Source organism: Microtus pennsylvanicus, chromosome 4, assembly GCF_037038515.1.
Source record: "Microtus pennsylvanicus isolate mMicPen1 chromosome 4, mMicPen1.hap1, whole genome shotgun sequence".
In the NCBI taxonomy this organism is placed as follows: domain Eukaryota; kingdom Metazoa; phylum Chordata; class Mammalia; order Rodentia; family Cricetidae; genus Microtus; species Microtus pennsylvanicus.
In genome coordinates, this window is record NC_134582.1 from 11,955,124 (window position 1) to 11,975,416 (window position 20,293).

General features: G+C 43.9%; 1 protein-coding gene across 8 annotated transcripts in view; it reads right to left on the reverse strand.

The window, feature by feature from the left end:
* Positions 1 to 20,293, reverse strand: part of Dym (dymeclin) — a 274,253-nt gene that overhangs the window by 28,737 nt on the left and 225,223 nt on the right. For all 8 annotated transcript variants that reach the window (XM_075968265.1, XM_075968269.1, XM_075968267.1 and 5 more), the window contains one exon: positions 19,401 to 19,514. In XM_075968265.1, the coding sequence (XP_075824380.1) occupies positions 19,401 to 19,514 (114 nt within the window). The remainder of the gene's footprint in view (positions 1 to 19,400; positions 19,515 to 20,293) is intronic.

Below are 20,293 nucleotides of genomic sequence, written 5' to 3' on the forward strand. Positions count from 1 at the left end.
CCACCTCATGTAAAATACACAACTCATAGCCATATAGGACCATTCCTCTCCCTTCCTTCACATTGTAGTTTTTACAAATCTACACCTACAAACACCAGTCTTCAAAGATGGTAGCACTTTTAGTCTTAGGAACTACACAGTCCATTAGTAAGATAAGGAAAAGGGAGGGAGACAGTGATGGGAATACAAATGAAAAAGTCGTAGTTATCGGGACATTTTCATTTCTTGTAAATAGTCATTTTTTGCATATCTGAATTTCCATCTGGTATCATGTCTGTCGGCCCAAAGAACTTCCGTTAGCATCACAGAGCAGGGAGGCACGCGGCCAGCAATCTCCTTCACCTCCTCACCTGACAGAGAATTCTGGGTTCGTACGGTTTCCTTTTAGCACTTTAAAGAGTTCATCCCAGCCCCTCTGGGAACAGGGTCACTGCTGTTTGCTGTGCCACGTGGTCTGCGTCACTGCTCGTCAACTCTTTCGATGCCAATGCATCTTGACTTTGGTTCTCTGTTTACCTAACTGCTTGCTATTAGTATCTCCTATCTGCAAACCTGTCTTTCTCCTGTTTGGGTCTTTTGTATAGTTTCTATTGCTTGCCCCAGACATCTCATTTCTCTATTTAGATTTTCGTGCATTGAGAACATGTGTCATCTATGAGAAAATGGAGAGGAGTTATTAGTAGTTACTTCAAAAAATCCTTGTCTGTAAGTTCTAACATCTGGTTCATCTTGGGGTTGAGCTTAATTGATTTTCTTTTATGTAGAGAATGTGTTCCATTTTCTCGATTCCTTGGATGTCAGAAGATGTTGGACTGTGTCCTGAATAAAATTAATGTTAAGTTGCTGAGAGTCTCTGTATTTGGAGCAGGCTCTGGTTTCTGGGCAGCCCTCCCCCATCCTTACCTGGGATGTGAGAGCTAATTCTACAGGTGTGATTATAGGTCCAGCCATAGTTGTGGAGAGCCGGTCTCAGGGGCTCCTCTTTCTCTTCTGCGATTCCTTCATGATTCTCAGTGTCTATAGACCTCATGTTTCCTTTACATTAAATTATCTAGGCCAGAGAAACTGCAGCTTGTCCATGTGTTCCCCAATTCTGCTGTGTGGGCACGGACTGTAGTTAGATCTCTTCTTTCAATGGGACAGTCTGGTCAACCCTTCTCAAGGTGGTGCCTCTATCCATCTTCCAGATCTCCAGGACGGTGGCTCTCAGTCTGAGAATTCTGGCTCATATTTGTTTGTTTTTGAGGCAGGTTTTTTTTTCTCTCTTATGTAACAGCTCTGTCTGTCCTGGAACTCCTCCTGTAGACCAGGCTGGCCTTGAACTCATGCAGTTCAAGCTTGCCTCTATTTCCTGAGTGCTGAGATTAAAGGTGTGTGCCACCACTGCCCAGCCAGCCCTTGGTGGTCTTCAGTTAATGTCTTATACACTGCTCAGGAATCAGGCAGGCATTTGGAGAAACACAGTTTGGGACTCTCCTGGATGCCTTTTGGGGTTCTGCTGCTCTCCTCAGCATTCATCTTTCTCAGGTTAACCTCTGGTTTCCCAGGCCAGACCGTTCTTAAGAGGCCCTCACTACCCCGCTGTGACCACCTAGGCGATACTTGACTCCAAACTAAAAGATGTGGAACAGAAACACATAAAGCCTGTCTCCCTTCTTCTAAATGGGCGTAGACTCCAGGAGGCCACTGGACTCACTGGCCAGTTCCTTTGAGTAGTGAAGTTTTATTTTATTTGTGGCTTCCTGTGGGGGTTACTGACTGGTTGGTTCTCAGATCACCATACCTGAAAGCAGAAACTTAATTCTCAGCCTGGTTTCAACCAGACAGCAGAATTTAATGAATGCCTCTTCTGCACAAGGCAGTGGACTGGAGAAGTCAGAACAGGGTTTAGAAAAAGAAAACACACCAAGGAACCTGAAATAAAGAGAAGTGAAAACATGCATACACGTTTATAGACAGGGCAGCACGGGCTCCACACCACACAAATGGTTGTAAAGAAGGATGTGGAGACTAAGTGTTTTGACTATGTGTTCTGCAGCGGGCAGCATTTCAGAGGAAGACAGAAGCAGAACCTACCCATCTCAGGGCACACAGAAAATGGCTTCAGATGAGATGGGCGTGGCCAAGTGTGAGAGATAAAATGGGTGCCTTTATTGAGGGGTAAAGACAGGAGATGACCCAATGGAAGGTCTAAAGGCAAGAAAGAACTTAGCTGGCGATTCTAGAAGTAAGTGGTAAACAGGGTAATTTTAAGAAGCAAAACACGAAAGATATATAGAGCCACAAGAAGTTCCTATAAGCTCACTCCTGAGTGCGTCGCCCTCTGTTAAGCACTGTGTTTAGTATAAAGAAATGTACAGCTTTTTGCACACGTGTCATCTATCTACCAACCTTTTAATCCATTTACTGGCTCTGGCAGCTGTACTGCATCCCTGCAGATTCTGGGCACACTGGATCACTTTGCAGATGAAGACAGTTTTACTTCTTCATTTTCAATTGTGCTCCCTGCCTCCCTGTTCTCCATAGACCAGTCTAGTTTTGAACTATGTGGCTGAGGATAATCCTCCCTTCCTGATTCTCAGTGCTGGGGTTTTATGTTGTGCCGGGGACTGACCCGGGGTCTTTGTGTATGCTGGGCAAACATTCTCGCTACTAAGCTACATTGTTGCCCTTGCAGACATTTGAATTCAGCTTGTCCTATTGCTCTCCTGGGATTTCTAATACAACGCTGAATAGATGCACCAAGAGAAGATATCCTTGCCTTGATTTTGATCATAGCGGAATAAACGTTGTTTTCCATTACTATGCATATTTAACTTTAGCTGGAGCGTTTTCAAGTATTCATTCATCAAGTGAAAAAATTCCCCTTTACTCCTAGGTTTTGAGAAGTCTGTCGTGGGGCTGGCAAGCCTCTCTGTGAAGGCCAGATAAAACGTAGTTTAGGCCTCATGAACACAGTTTGTCACTACTTCATTTTGCCACCTTAGTGCAAGGGCTGCCACAGACAATGGATAAATAAAACTTTACTTGAGAAAGTCAGTGGCAGGTTAGATTTGGCCCACATGGTGGTGTTTGTTGGCCTATTAAGACCATCACATGTGTTCTAGCTTTCTTTCTGTGACTGTGCTAAACCATTTTGAAGAGAAGGAATATAGGGTCTGATGTGGTGGTGTACACTTTTAATCCCAGCACTTGGGATGCAGAGGCAGGCGGAGTTCAAGCCCAGCCTGGTCTACACAGTGAGACCAAGTCTACAACAACAACAACAACCCCAAAAGTAGGTTCATCTCAGCTACAGGCCACAGTCCTTCACTGAGAGAAGTCAGGGGAGGAACTCATGAGGGACTTGAAGCAGAAACCACGGGAGAATGCTGTTTTGCTTACCCCCTCATGCTTAGCTCTCATACAGTCCTGGACCACCTGGCCATGGAATGCTGCTGACTGCAATAAGCTGGGCCATCCCACATCAATTAGAAGTTGAGACTACTGTCCAGAATGGCCCACAGAATGACCAGATGTGTGTAACCCCTCGCACTCTAGGCAGTGCAAAGCTGACAAAGTTAACTTGAACACAGCCATTTCTGTACTTCATTTATCAATATGGCTTGTTACATTAGATTTTTGCATTCCTAAGACAAATTTCCTTTGATCATGATATATAACCTTCTCTGTTTGTTGATGGATTTAGTTTGCTACTACTTGAAGATTTTTGAGTCTGTTCATGAGAGACACTTACCTTAACTTTTTCAGAGGTGCTGTCTTGTTTAGATTTTGAGTAATGCTAGCTTCACTGAACAGACATTTTCATAAATGTATGTTCCTTTTTATTCAGGCTAAAATGACTCTTTGTGATATCTTCTTTGACTCATTAAAAGTGTACTGCTTAATTTCCAAATATCTAGATATTCCCTCAATTATTTCATCATTGATTCCTAATTTAATTGATCTGTGTTCAGCAAACATACTTACATAATATAAATTGTTTTTTAAAGATTTATTTTTATGTGTTTGAGTGTTTCCATGTATATATGTGTGCTATGTGTGTGTCTGTTGCCTGTGAAGGTCAGAAGAGGGCACCGGTCTCCCTGAAACTGGAGTTTGTTGTTTGCCACCATGTGAGTACTGGGAATTGAACACATGTTCTCGGCAAGAACAGAAAGTGTTTTTAACTGCTGAGCCATGTCTAGCCCCCCAATGCCAATTATTCCAAATTTAAAATCTGAGACTTATTTTAAATGACTTGGTATAATCTCTGAAGGATTATAATGAAGCCACGTAGTACAGGTTTGTAATCTCAGCACTCAGGAACTGAGAGTTCAAGGACACCCTGGTCTACGCAGAGAGTGCCAAACCAGCCTTGGCTATGAAGTAAAGTCCTGCTCCAAACAAATGAACTAAAATATTCTGCACGCTGTGGCCACTGGGCAGAGATTTGCTGTCACTCTGATCTGGCTGGGAGAGCTGGTATTTTTGCTGATGACTGAGTTTTAGTATTTTCGAGTTATTTCTCTCTCTCTAGCTTTGTGAAGTTTTGCTTCATTTACTTAACTTTTTCTATTTTTAGAAGTTAGAAATATAAAAATGGATTGGTCTTCAACTGAATCGCCAACAACTCAACCTGGCAATTCCACTGCATCAGTGGAAGGAAACACCAGTGGAAGGACCCGAACGCCGCTCACAGACACAGTGCTGAGTAAAACAGGGTGCAGGAGACACGGTGCACAGTCGTGGTCCCGTGATGAGCAGCTCAGAGCCAAAGCCGCAGGGCTGGGGAAGACAGAGCTTCTCTCCCAAGTCAGGGTGCTACTTAATTCTGCGACGGGGCATACTGGGATTTCTAGGCAACGCTCACATTCTTCATCTGAACAGCAATCGCATGGATCACCTTATAATTATCCCTTTAGAGTACATACATGTATGTATCCCTATATTTTACAATCATCTGTACACGTGATTTCTTTCTTAATTTAAATAACATGAGGAATGGGATGTAGCTTAACCTGTAAAGAGCTCCTGTACAAACACGAATACCTGAGCTTGATCTCCAGAACCCACTTGAGAAAACAGGGATATATGGTGGTGTGAGCTTGTAATCCCAGGCGGGTAAAGACAGAGGCTTCTGCGGGATCACGGACCAGCCAGCCTCGCCAATTTGGTGAATCACAGGCCAGCGAAAGACACTGTCAAGGTGGGCAGTGCCACAGGGATGGCACGCAAGGTTTGACCTCTGGCCTCCACACACACGCGTGTGCATGCGCGCGCACACACACACACGCACACACACACCTCTTCTCAACAGTAAGAAAAGACAGTCTGTACAGTCCAGAAAAGGATCAAGGATTAATAAATCCTCTGAAATATTTACCCAGACTCACCTTTTGAAGTGGGACTGGGTGAAAGATCCTAAAAGGCCAGGCATGGTGACACACGCCTTTAATTCCAGCACTCAGAGGCAGAGGCAGGCAGGATCTCTGCGAGCTTTATATTGCAAGTTCTAGGACAGCTAGGTCTACATAACAGAGAAACTTCGTCTAAGCAAAATAAAACCAAACCATTGTCTTTTCAGTTGTAAAACCCTTTGCGATTTCCTTTGGTTGGGTGGGAGAGATGCACACATGTGGATCAGAGAGCACCTTATAGGACTTAGTTCTCTCCCTTAGGAGCAGATGGTTGGACAAGCTTGTTGCCAACCATCTTCACCCACTAAGCCATTTTATTGGCTCCATATCATTACTTTAAAGTTTTCCAAAACTTTTGTTTTCTTATTGTTTTTGTTGTGCTACATATTTTTCTCCACTCTGAGCTGTGTATTTAGTTCTTATGAGGGTGACTGTGTAGTCTCTGAACTGATAGGCAAAAAGCTCTATGAGCTAGTCAACTGCTTCACACTGACAGGTGGGCATCACTGATATTCAAATTCCTCAAAGAACTAGGCTAGACTTCAGGGCCTCAAATCTCCTAACACCAACAAATTCAGTTCCAAGAAACTGTAAGCCAAATGGGCAGGTGTTCACCAGCATCAGGGCTGTGACATCACCTTCAACTTGCTGGGAATGAAAAGCACACTGTAATGAAAGTGGCTTCATCCCTAATCTGCATAAGGCACTGTGCTGCTGTGTGAATACTGGGCCTTTGCCTTTCTTCCTTCTAAGGTCACACCCCTTCAGGTCTTAAGCTGGAAAGGGAACTTTTTAGTGGGGGTTGTGTGCCTGGATATCAGTGTGTTTGGGAGGGTGAGGCAGGAGGATAATGGGTTTAAAGTCAATCTATGTGATATAGAGTGTGAGTTCCAAGCCTGTCCAGGCTACATGGTGAGATCTGGTGTCAAAAACCACAAAATAAAAACAAAAAGAAAGAGGAGGACAGGAGAAGGAGACGAGAGGAGAAAGAGGAAAAGGAAAAGGAAAAGAATAAGGGGAGGGAGAGAAGGGGACATGGAAGAGTAGGGGAAATGAGGGAGGAAGAAGTGGCAATTGTGGCAAATCAAAATAATGCCTCTGTAAAAAGAATTACAAGAACCAAATACAATTATTTAGTTTCTTACATCTTTACTCTGGTAAGTCCATACAGGAAAACTGAATTGAGAATAAAAATATCAGGACCTACAGGACAAATTTTAATCTGTTAGTTTTTTACATAAAAATAATTCACTCTTAGTTCCAGGACAGGCTCCAAAACCACAGAGAAACCCTGTCTCGAAAAACAAAAACAAACAAACAAAAAATTCATTCTTACATGATCCACTGAAAATAATTTTATACTACCTGGGAACTATTAGTCTTGGTCATAATTAGCAGTACAAGTCTTTTACGAAGCTTGAATGGGGACTGTACAGCAGGTAAATCATGCCAGTGACATTCATGTGGCCAGGTTAGGAGGAGTCCAGGACAGGCAGATAAACAGTGACAACGGGTTCAGTTTTTTAACTACTATAGAATATACTCTCTGTTGAGGAAACTTTAGTTTGCTAACCACAAATTTCAAATCAAACAAAATCCTACCAAAGCAAACAGCAGGGATTTAAAGAAGCCACCCAGCTAGTATCTCCTTTCCCATCGAGACCCCACACGGAAAGCTTCATGCTAATATAGCCATTGGGAGCCATGGCTGGGAGGTGACACAGGTTGAACTCAGTGAGACAGCACAAATGACGGGTGTCACATGACTATTTACCAGGACTGGTTACCCTAAAAGTAAACGTGTCAGGAGACTACTGCATGTCTAATCAGTATCTATGCTATGTGTAGAAAGGGCTAAAAGCAGGATTGGGCTCAAGACTTACAAACAACAGTGTGTAGACACTAACCAAGACCTGAGTCTGGTGTATTGTAAATCTGAATAAGTGATCTGATAGAGCAATGTCACAGGAGTTAGAATTTTTAAAGTTTTTAGAAAAGGAACAGCTATAGGGTGGAGAGATGGCTCAGTGGTTAGGAACACTTGTTGCTCTTGCAGAGGACCCAGGTTCTGTTCCCGGAACCCATATGGTAACTGTCCTCACCTGTGGCTCTTGTTTCAGGGAACCTGATAACCTCTTCTGACCTTTGAGGGCACCAGGCACACAAGGTGAACATACTACATGCAGACAAAGCACATAAAATAAATCTTTTAAAAAATGTCAAGAGGAACAGCTGGGACTTATGGCTCAGGACTAACACACTGCAATAATCTCAGAGAAAAAGAGGTAGCTTCCCTTCAGCCTTAGCTTCCTCAGCTGTGCCATGGAAACCATCCTGATGTCAGGAGTGTTGGGAAGGTGAAAGGAGACCCCGTCATAAAAACACCCAGCAGAGCAGGAGGCGGAGGGAATACCAAGAATCTACCTGGAGGGTCAACAACAAAGGAGGTGTGGAGTCAGAAAAGGCTGCTTCCGTCAGACCCTGGTGGAGGGGCTGCTCACAGGCTCCACCACCAGCTAAGAAGCCACTTTTCTACGGGAGTGTGGTCACTAGAAGGCGGCCCACATTCCAGCTGGATGGCCCCGATATCCGGGGCATGTGACCAGCACCAACTGGACAGCAACCATGAAATTTTCCTATTGTTTGTTTATATTTAAAAGAATTGAGATCTAATATTTCGATTACATGTAAAAGAAAGGTTCTAATTGAAACGAATCTGTGTTAAGGTTCATGAAGTGAAAACACTGTCACTTGGGAGAAGATGAAACACACCCAGTTCCATCTGTCAGTCCAGCCTTCATCCCTAGTTCTGGTAAGGGCAGAGAATTGGAGATCATGTAGTAGGAATCTCTCAAAGCGGAAGATGTCACCGAGAGTTCTGAAGAGGGAGTTGGAAACCTGAAATCAGAAGTACTCTAGGTGATCATTCATTACTTAATAGAACTCTCTTGAATTCCTCCTGGCTGGAGATCAGCAGTACCGGGCTCGTTTTCAGAGACGGTGGTATGGATGCATGCCTAGTGTTCATACCCTAATGGTCTACTGTGCCTTCTTGCAGTCCCTGCCCTGGGAAATTACACTGAGGGAATTGATGTATAGCTGTATTTGGCTAAAATCCCCACCCTCATTTCTGGTGTGTGTGTGTGTTTGTGGGTATGCCTATGTGTGAAGGCAGGAGGAAAAACTCTGAGTGTTGTTCCTCAAACCTAGCTAGCTGTTCTCCCCTGCCCCCTGCTACTCGTGTGAGTGTGTGTATTTATGTATACAGAGGCCACGGGAGGATGCCAGGTGTCCTGTTCTGGCCCTCTCTGACCTGTTCCCTTCAGACAACTCTCTCAGAGTTTGGTTGATGTCCAGCAGCCTAGCAATCCCACTATCTTCCTATCTGCACAGCTGTGGGCTTACAGGCATGTGTATGCAAACAGGCTCAGCTTTTTCCATGGATTCTGGGGATCTGAGTACAGGTCCTCACACTGTGCTGCAAGTGCTCTTTACCCACCGAGTCACCCCCTCCCGCACAGTACCTTATACTTGGAAAGGGTTTTCATCGGTCTAGAACTTACTAAGTAGGGTAGGGTAGGCTGGCAAACCCTAGGGATCCTCCTGACTGTTTTCTTAGCATTGGGATTATGAACATTTATTACCATGCTTGGTTTCTTATGTGGATTCTAAGGACTGAACTCACACAAGCAGCAAGCACTTCCTTGCCTGAGCCATGCCCAACCATTTGCTTCTTTCTGAGTGTGTAGGAATGATGTAGCCTCTTACACATGTGGTGTATGTGCATGTAACCAGGTGTGGTTGCTGGGAACTGAACTTGAGTCTTCTGCAAGAGCAGTACCAGGCCGTAGAGTGGAGCCCAAGGATCTGCATTTTCAACATGCTCTTGGAGGATGGTGATGCCCCCTGCCCACTCTAAGGGCCATAATTTGAAACTACTCACTTAATGCATGAATTTTTTAAAACTCTAAGACATTAAATAGCAGCTGATCATTAAATCAATTTAGTAGGCCTGGACAGCAATTTAAAAAGATATAAGATCATGAACCTATCATTTTCAGTGAGTAGTGTTTTACACAAATTGTTTCAGTTGTATGAAAATGTGCATACTGCTACACATGGTGCAAACATGTGTGTGTGTATGTGTGTGTATGTGTGTGTGTTTAACTGGAAATGTCAGTCAAAAAAGTTTAAAAGGTAGCTGGGCAGTGGTGGAGCATGCCTTCAATTACAGTACTCGGGAGGCAGAGGCAGGGGAATCTCTGTGAGTTTGAGGCCAGCCTGGTCTACAGAGTAAGTTCCAGGTAAGTTGGGGCTACACAGAGAAACTCTGTCTCAAAACCAAAAAGTCTGAAAGGCACTAGTTTAATGACTTTGTTGTATCCTCAGCGACACATTTGACTTGGTCGGGGAATTATATTTGTTTCCGTGGACACTAAGCTAAACGTGCCTTGGACTGTCTCTCCCTCACAGGTTCCCTTTGCCTGGATCTCTGCTTTCACCTGGGCCTTCAGAAACTTCACCTTCATTCAAGGTAGCCAAGGTGAAGGCTAGGCCTTTCCTTAACACTCCCTGACTAGCTAGCCTAGTCCTTCCTTCCAAAACTTGCCCTCTCTACTTGACAGACAGGGTGAACCGCCCTTTTGTTAGCTGCCTCTGCCAGGGTGAACCCCTCCTCTCCTGAGGGCTGGGTAATGCTGATGTGTCTCTGTTCTCTCAAAGATGCCCAGCAATACTGTGCTCACGTGGGGGGAAATAACTGCTCAGGTAGAATAAACAGTCAAAGCCACAATTAAGTCACAATGTGCTAGTTGTACGTTATGGGAATCAGCTATCTGACAGAAGTGACATTTAGGGAAGAGAAGGAGGTTCCCAATAGGAGAAAGGGGAAGTTTTAAAATTCCATATTAAAAATCTATAAAATATGTTCCATAAATATACCATGTATATATGCAGGCAAAACACACATAAAAATAAAATGAATAAATCTAACAAAAAATCCTCCAGATGAACCAATCTAACACTTTTGTGTAACTCCTTAGGCAATTAATGACAACTGTGAAAATATTCTAAAAATTATATTTAAAAAACGAAGGCTTTAAAACTCATTTATGGGCTGGGGAGGCAGCTCAGCGGGTAAAGAGCTTGCTGTGCAAGCCGGATGGACTGAGCTCAGGTCTCCAGACCCAGGAGAGGGTTGGACACAATAGTGCAAGTGTTTAATCCTTCTGGCAGTGGTGGAGATGAGAAAATCACCAGGAGTCCAGGGCCAGCTCACTTGGTGCACGGATCAGCGAATAATAAGGGAACGTGTCTCAAACAAGGAAGAAGGCGAGCGAGGACTGACACCGAAGCAGGCCTCTGGCCTTCACACACGCATCGTGGCACACTCACGCCCACACCCACATATATAGTCTAAACACCCCCCCCATGCAAAATATTTCATTTAGTGTGAGCCGGCTGTTACTTTTAATTATTATGATTTATCAAGTTATTCCACAATTACCTATCTGCACTAAAAGAAAAGTTGTCTTTTTATTACATTTTCCGTGAAAGCAGGACCTGGTCTTCAAATGCTACGAATGGTAATGGACATTCCTAATCCTCCCATGACACAGATGATGAACTGAACCCACGGAAAGGGGGAACCAGGAACCTTATGCTCTCACGTATGAGGTGGTGTAGCAGCGAGCACACATGGGACTGGATGACTTCTGTTCCACTCCCATGCCATTCGCAGTGCTGTTAGTGGGCGAAATGGGAGCCAGGACCATTGTGCTATGGGTGAAGCAAGAGTTTTGTGCCACAGCTACGGACGCAGCTTGCGAAGGACATGCTAACTTTACTCCTACCAAACTCCAGATGAGAAACAAGCAAAAGGATTTTGGAGCTTGTTCTTTATTCTCTTGTCTAAGCACGAAGGTCCGGAAAACATGATGACCTAGTGTTGCCTTTCCCAGACTTCATGGAACACCAGTAAAAAGAGAATGTTTAGATTGATATTAATACTATTTACTTTGAACAGCCCAGTTGTTTAACTGTATAGACAAATTTAGCCAATGAGTATACATTCCCACACAGACTATTATGCAAATATTTTAGAAGACTATGTCAAATAATATTTGATTGAAAACTATTTTATTTGGTTGAATGTCAATTACTGTGCCATGGACTTCTAGATCTTAATGTTTACTTGTCCAAAACTGGAAGGTTAATTCTACAAATTGAGTTTTCATTCTTCAATGAAGGACATTTCAAAGCTCATCTGCTTAGCTGATGAGTAAATTCATGAATTCTATGATCTTCCTAAGTCAAGGTAATCAAAAAGCTTCAATGTAATGCTTTAATATAGAGTAAATCACTATATAGACACTATTCGACACTTTTCCATAGTAAAAATGCAACTTATTAAAATAGTATTTCCAATTTGAAATCCATTCCTACAAGTTGAGCACATATATAAAGCTATTATTATATGCCAATGTTGCTTTAATATATATGTGTATATATATATATATATATATACATATATATATTAGCAAACTGCCCTGAATGAACCTGATTATATGCACATGGCACATCAACACTATTCAATACAGAATTTTTTCAATCAACTTCAGATACTGTAGCATCCTGTGAATTAAATTCTCAAGGTTTTATGTGATTTAATTTAATATAAACACTTGACTCGCCCTAAAATGATTAAAATAATTGAGGCAAGGCTTGGTTTTAAGACTAAACAGCCTTTTTGATTCCCCCGAGTAACATCTGTGGTAATGACCGGTTCCCATTTAAGATCAACAGAGCATGACCCACTACTTGTGAGTAAATGTAACCTCAGCTTCTCTTCTGTATGGGTGATGGACTGTTTTGTTTTCTGTTTTTAAACTGAACCATCCATCTTCCAACCTCTGTAACCACTGACTGAGATAGCAAGCTGAGCCCAGGGATAAATATCCATGTTCCAGAATAAAACTACCTGTCTGACTTAAAGGATTTACCAGTGCCCTTGGCCTTAATAGTGTATTACTCTAAGCAAGGTTAATGTCTCTGGGATCCCCACAAACCAACTAATTTCCCTGTTGGCCAAAACATGAAAAAGGCTGCATTTCCCTGTATATGTGACTGTCTCAAAGAGCCATTTCTTACTGAGTACAGTATAATAAAAAGACAATACATCCACATTCGAGTGTGTGCCTTGCACACTGTAATTCAATTTGCTCTAAGGTCACTATTATAGGTCAACCTTCACTATTTTCTATGGCCCATGGAAGGGTTCTTGGGCAAAGAGTGTTTATTAATGGAGCTAGGAAACAAATCAGGCATTGAGCACAGGCCGAGGACACAGGGAGTGAGGGTGAAGTGAAAGAAAGGGTCCAGGCATACCAGAAAGAGACAGCTACACAAGAAGGAAGGGGCCTGGGGACCACAGCAGAGACACAGCATAGCTTTTAATGGAAGAGAGGGAGGAGGGAAAGGAAGGTGCAGAATGTGCTGGCAAAAGGTGGCCCAGCCCCCTGCCAGGTCTGCAGCGTTGTACAGAGCAAAAAAGTACTCAGAATAAGGTGGGGGTATGTCACAGGACAGGGAAATCAACCCCAGGAGTCCATTGGCTAAAGATAAAAAAAATCTGGGCAAAAATAAACAAACGTCAGCACTGAACTATACCCTACAGAGAGAACTACGAAGTCTTCTCTTGGGAACCACCACAATGGTAAGGTCTTCATGGTGTCAGCCAGACCTACTGATGGATGGTAAAATCACTGGCCACACTCTAAGACGAAACTAGGTACCAGTAAAGATGTCAAGCATCATTCCCAAGATATTTACCATTTACAAAGGAACAAATGGTCACGCTTCACTGGAGAAGCCTGGAGATGCCAAACAACACCTCTAGAAAAGAGACCTGCTGACACCACACACCTGACTGTGCTGCACGAGGGCAGTATGCTTCTGGGGCCAAATACGACAGCTTCAATAGAACCACGATTCTACTGAAAATCAGAAAAACCCAAATACAACCAGGACCCATTAGAAATGTTATGAGCAGAAAAGAGAGGAGGAGGACACAGGACAGAGGAGGAGCAGGCTGGGGAGGCAAAGGCCACTCTTTGTCAGTCACTGCTTTCTCACAGCCTTTGTTTACAGTTTCAGCTCAGAGCATCTTTCCCACAATCATAAGCTCTGTGCGAGCAGGGCTCGTTTGTTTTATCCTCTGCTGTATCCACTGTGTCTAGGACAGTGTCAGAACAGAGAGAGGCAGTTACAGACATCACAATTTCAGAAGACGGTAGAAAAAGAAGTTGTAAAGTATGCCTGAGCACAGTATTTTTTTGACTCCTCGGCCCCAAGATGTTAAGAGGCCCATGCTCCCCACAGAGTACAAAACATGGGCTGTCCACCCCTCCGCTCGCATCATGGACTGAGTTAGGCAGCAGGGGCTGCAGAGGAGCGACACTCCTTGCTCGCAATCGACCTACGGGTGGAGTGGAAATCATTAAACATCTAAAGACAGGGCAGAAGAGGACAGATGCAGAAATAAAGTGCTCTGGGAATTTTAAGGAGAGAGACATGTGGATGGAAGAATAGAAACAAAGTCTTCAGAAATCCTTTGAAATTCAACTGGGCCTTGAAGCGACGTTTAGAGTGTGGGTAAGTGAAAGGCCACGGCAAAAGGGACCGACAACCCAGATGACAGGGAAAGACGGGTGAGCTGCAGGAGCCAATCCACAAAGGCAGGTGAGAAGGGCACAGATGCAGAGTTGTGGGGAGTTGGGGTGGGGCCAGGGTGGTGAGGGATGGGTTGGTGGGGGCCACTGGGAGATGAGGGGACTGTGAGCTGCTAGAACCCCAGAGTAAGAACTTCTGACTATCTGCTGGTAACAGGGGCACTGTTCTGTAAAACTCAGCATGGATGCAAAATGGACAAATTCTGACTCTAAGAGTCACGAGAAATCTATGGTTTAATTCTGTGCAGCCTTCCACCATAAGACTTTGTGTGTGCTTGTATGCATATGTGTCTGTGTACGTGGAGTGTTGCAAGCATATGTGCTTGTGTGTGTACACACGTGTAGAGGGCAGAGGTATCAGGTGTCTTAATGGTTCTCCACTTTTTATTATTAATGTGCGCGCATACACACGTGTATTGTTGGCATCAGGAATCTTCTCCTCTGCTCTCCATTTTACTTACGAACCCAGAGCTCACAGACACAGCTAGACTCTAGCTAGCTGTTCTAGGACGTTCAACTTACACCTTGTGAATGCTGTAACTACAGGTAGCTACCATGCCCACCCAGCATCACTCTTGGAGACTGGAACTCCTATCCTCACACCTGGAGAGCAAGTGTTCCGTCCAGTGCGCCATCTCCCCAGCCCCTCCATTTTATTTTTGAGACAGTGTCTCTTGTTGAATCTGGCGTAGCAGGCTTTCTTTTGGGCCACCAGTCAGCTCCCGAATAATAACACAGACTTATTAGTTATGAATGCTTGTTTCTTATCAGCTCTTATAACTTAACCTGTTTCTCTTCATCTACGTTTTGCCTCGGGCCTATCCCTCTATTGCTTTGTTATTGGCTGTTCATCTTTTTATTAGACTAATCAGGTGAGTTAGGCAGGCAACACATCTTTACACTGTTAAACAAATGCAGCATAAATAAATGTAACACATCTTTGTTTAAAGTAATATTCCACAACAACCTAGAGTTCATCAAGACTAGCTAACAATGGGTTGCAGGGACCCACCTGTCTCTACCATCCCAGCCCTGGTACTGCAGGTGTGTGCCTCTGAGCCCAGCTTTTCACACGGGTGCTTATAGCTCTTCATGCTTGTGGAGCAAGTAGTTTACCAGTGGAGCAATCCTTCAAGCTCCTATAGGACTTCTTTAAACCTACCTCTCCTGTGCCCTCGGGTCACATGATATTCTGACATTTGCTCCTAGACTTTGCTGCAGGTATCTCATTAAGTGGCCAAGAAGACCCACACTGATTGCTTCAAAATCTTAGTAGTGAAAAGGCACCTCCTTTAAGAGAACAAAAGCTCTCTTGGTCCAATTTCCACCCAAAGATGAAATGCCCAATTCTTCTATGATAGATTCTTTGTAGTAGTTGGACACTGTGTCTCCTGGGGTCCTCTCTTCCTCAGGTTCTAACACCTTCCTCCTCATCTCATGTGATAGACTGCAACCCCATCTGATTCTCTGGCTCAAACTTGGGTTTACTAACATGTTAGCTAACTATGATCTCAGACTAACCCTAACATACAAGTGTTCTTTATCACAACACAGGCTAGTACCGGTGAAAATAATGCCCATAGAAAGGCTGCATTGGAGATGTGTGTTGCTGGGCCCAGCTCCACACCTGAACACTGCTCAATGTCTAGAGGTCCTAGCCGCTTCGCCTAGAAAGTTGGGTGACAACAGAACCAGTTCATTGCTATACAACGCTTAGAAAAATATCTTATAGCATTACTATTTATTGTAGAATTTAAGTTCTAAAATTTACTGACATTGCCAGAACTCTGAGAAACAGTATGGAAAACATCATTATAGAGACTATCAGAAAAGCTAGAAATAGATCTAGTGTGCTAGTCAGTTTTATGTCACCTCCACAAGTCAGAGTCAATGGGGAAGAGGGACCTCAGTTGAGAAAATGTCTCCATAGGACTGGCCTAGGGGTCAGCTGTGGTGTGTGTCTTGACTGATGATTGATATAGGAGGACTCAGTTCCCTGTGGGGTACCACTCCTAGGCTAGTGGTCCTGGGTTCATGCTGGCTTCTATAAGAAAGCTAAGCAAGGGATGAGGAGCAAGCCAGTAAGCAGCACGCTTCCATGGTCTCTGCATCAGCTCTGGCTTCCAGGTTTCTGCCCTGCTTGAGTTCCTGCTCTGACTTCCTTAGATAATGGAATAAACCCTTTCTTCCTTTCGGTAATGGCGTTTTATCACAGCAATGGAAATCCTAACCAAAATATCTAGCACTTTCCTGCCTGCCTCATTCTTCACAACAGCCATGAAGTGGAATCAACCCAGGGGGTGTGGGTGAGTGAATGGATAAGGAAATGTGTTACACACACAACAGAATAGTACTTGACTCTAAACAATTCTGCCGTTTACAGCAATGTGGATGGGAGGTGGAAATAGCCAGGTACACAAAACAGACATCGTATGGTCTTACTTATATGTGGAAGAACAACATTGATCTATCTGAGACTGGAAGAGTGTAGAAGAGTGGTTACTGGAGAAAACAAGGGTGTGTGTGTGTGTGTTGGAGAAAAACAGTTTATGAAACTATGGGGTGAACAGCTTTTAGCACAGTAGAACTACTATGGTTGCCACCAATCAAGTGAATATCTCATAGCAGCTTAAAGCGAGAGTTTTTGGATGTGCCCAGAACAAATAGCAAATGTCTGAGGTTGACGGATATGCTACTGCCCTGATCTGACCACACACACGAATACTTGTATTAAAATGTAATATGTACATTTATTGCATCAAATAAAAAATACAGTAAAAAATCAAATAAAAGGGCTAGTACCCTCTTTGCTATTCATTTACTTATCTTGGGCTTCAATTTTGTTTAAAGGACATAGTCAACCAACTCAATGAGAGAGACAGAAGAAAAGCCATACTGAGAATGGGAGGGTGTAAGTAGGTAATCTTGTCCATCCTTTCTAGACTGAAGACCTTAGATTGTTCCTTGCTCCTCTGGAGTCACGTCATTCCCACACAGTCTGTTGCTGCCTGAGCAGGTTTAGACTGCTCCTTCTGCCTTGTACACAGGCCACAGCAGGTGTTGCTGCTTCTCATGGAGCATCACCAGCATCTTTACGCCCTGTGCTGCGCTGCCTGTGGTCACTAAACCCTCTGTCCCCTTCATGCTCTCCAGCGGGGCAATGGCTGAGAGCCTGGTGTGGCAATTGCCAGCAGAGCTCTGCAGGGCTTGGCCATAGGCTATGGCAATGAAGGTGGTGCATGCATACCCCGAAGGACACAGGAAACCCAGGCCTAGCAACAGTGATGGGCAGGCCTATGGACTTCAGCTGAGGCACCATCACACTGGTGATGACGTCCTTGCAGCGTCCGAGGTTTCCCTCCACTGTGCTCCCTCAGGCATTTCTGAGATTTTGAGTTCTTGACATTAGATCATTATCTACTGAAACCAGGGGTTTTCTTTCTCTGGTGGGTTTGGTAGGGTAAACAGAAGCTACTCATACGAATCAAACACAGGACTTCCTGAGAGCCTGAGAACAGGGACGTTGTGACATGATAGTCACTCTCACTAAAGTGCTCCAGAGCCTTCTGTGAGCTGCTGCAAACTTCAGCATCTCTGGGGCCTTGACAAGCTCAGGCTCTACAGAAATGAAGGACTTCTTCAAGGAGCAGAACATTTGGTGGACATGTTGAGAGGGACTGGGTAGGTTTGTGGGTTACTGGGGAGCACTGCAGCCCCAGTTCTTTCCTTTTCTGTTCCCGGGCTCTGAACTCTGTGAAATTTTGTTTCGTTGTGAGCTCCTATGATAACATGCCGCCTCACGACTGACACAGAGCCGTCGGGCTGCTGATCCACAGGAAGAAGCTACCACAATCTACCTTCGTCAGCAGACTCCTTCAGGCGTCACAGTACAGTAATAAAACATTGAACAACACAGCTCCAGCAACTGTGGCATCATGGGAGGAAGAGCATTCTGGGAAACACACAACCTTGGCTCTCCTCTGCAGCCTACAGAAGACCAGAGAGGAGGCTAGGGATGCAGACCTGGAAACGCCCTTCTATTTGCTTACATGAAACCATTAGCGACTGGGTGGGCAACAGTTTTGTTTAATTTCCGCCCTCTTGAGCAACATTCTTCCTTGTTACAAGCTACACATATGCTCGGTAAAATGTCTTGCTTCTAGCCTACAGATCTAAGTTCTCTGTTACCATAAACTAAAAAGTGAATTGTCTTATAGTTTCTTATATTTTCTGAGAGAGAAAACTGACCCTACAAATCTAAGTTTTAGTACTGGTGAGATGACTCAGAGGCACAAACCACCATACTGGGCTCTAGGTAGTGGTTCTCAACCTGTGGGTCATGACCTCTTTGGGGGGTCAAATGACCCTTTCGTAGGGGGTTATATAAGACCATCGGAAAACACAGATATTTACATCACAATTCATAATTGTAGCAAAATTACAGTTATGAATAGCAACAAAAATAATTTTATAGTTAGGGGGTCACTACAACATGAGGAACTGCATTGAAGGGTCACAGCATTAGGAAGGCTGAGAACTACTGCTCTAAGGGATCAATTGAGGGGTGGGCTTTCACCCAGGAGTTCACTTCAAGAGTGCCTCTGCCACACAAACAAAGCATTTTCTTAAAATGCATTATTTTCCATGTTTCCACCAAGTACTTTTCTTCCCACTACTGTATACAGGCAAGTAGTAAGCAGTGTATGGACTGCAAGCAAGGGCTTTGGAGCTAGACTGCCAGGGCCTGCATAGCTCAACCACTCTCTAGTTTTACTACTCTGGGTAAATCACCTTTCCGTGCTGGTCCCTTCACCTGGCGACTTCAGTTGCTGACACTAGCTGTCTGAGAAAGGTGTTGAATGAGGTAATACACACAGATGTTGAGGCCCCAGAAGGACATGGGGAGGCACTCACAAGCACCAGGCCCCACAGAAATTGGCATCTTCACCACTTCCACCTTCCCATTATCTTTGGTGATGTTTGTATGATTCAGTTTGTTTGACTGGGTGAAAAGTATACGTGTTAACTGTATGCATTGCTCATGGGGTGTGCAGAGTTACTCCTGGGGTACTCAATGATGTGATGGTATATTCAGCTATTCTCTTCTGAACTGCAGCTTTGGAATCAGGGCAGAGCACAGCAAATATTTAGTCTTTCTGAATTTATGAGCACTGGGTAAGTGGTATGATTCAGAGTAATGCCTGCTAGTTGCTGCTATGTGCATCAAATGATCAACAGCCAGTGTCAACAGGAAACACTTTAAACAGCTTACCTTTAGTCTGTCTTTGGGCAGCGCCACGACCCCTTGTTTAATAATTTCCAAGACTCTTTCCACTGACAGCTCAGCTCCAGCTTGTAGCAGCCTTGAGCTAAAGAAGGAGATCACCTGGAATGAAAGAGCCATTAAAGAAAAACTTATTTATTGCATGTGTTTTATCTGCATGTATGTATGTGCACTTATATATGCCTGGTGTCCAGAGAGGTCAGAATAGGGTATCAGATACCCAGGAACTGGAGTTACAGATGGTTGTAAACCAGCATGTGGGTGTTGGGAACTGAACCCAGGCCCTCTGCAAAAGCAGTCAGTGCTCTTAACCTCTGGGTCATCTTTCTAGCCCCAAAGTTACTGATTATGAATCATTTAAAAAAAATTTTATGATTTATTTATCTTTACATGCATTGGTGTGAAGGTGTCAGATGCCCTGGAACTGGATTTTTAGACAGTTGTGAGCTGCCATGTGGGTGCTGGGAATTGAACCCAGGTCCTCTGGAAGAACAGTCAGTGCTCTTAACCGCTGAGCCATTTCTCCATCCCCCTATCAATCATTTTTTATAGTCCTCCTGCTCAACATCCCAAGTATTACAGGTGTCTGCATCAAAAGGCACATGTTTAACCAAGCTGGGATTACAGGGATGTGACATGAAAGGCACACATTAAACAAGCAGTTGTCTGGGAAGTATTTTCAGTGAGGCCCTTCGTACCTGGAAATCAGAGCTTCCTACTTCTACTTTAAAGGGACCGGATTCTGCTTATCTGACCTTGTAGCATAGACCTCTCTTTATAGGGTTTGATGGCCAAGAAGTCTTAACAGGAAAAAAATCTTAGGCTAATGGCTGAAATGCTATTTGGGGATTATCTATGATTTTAATTCATCTGCAGCATTC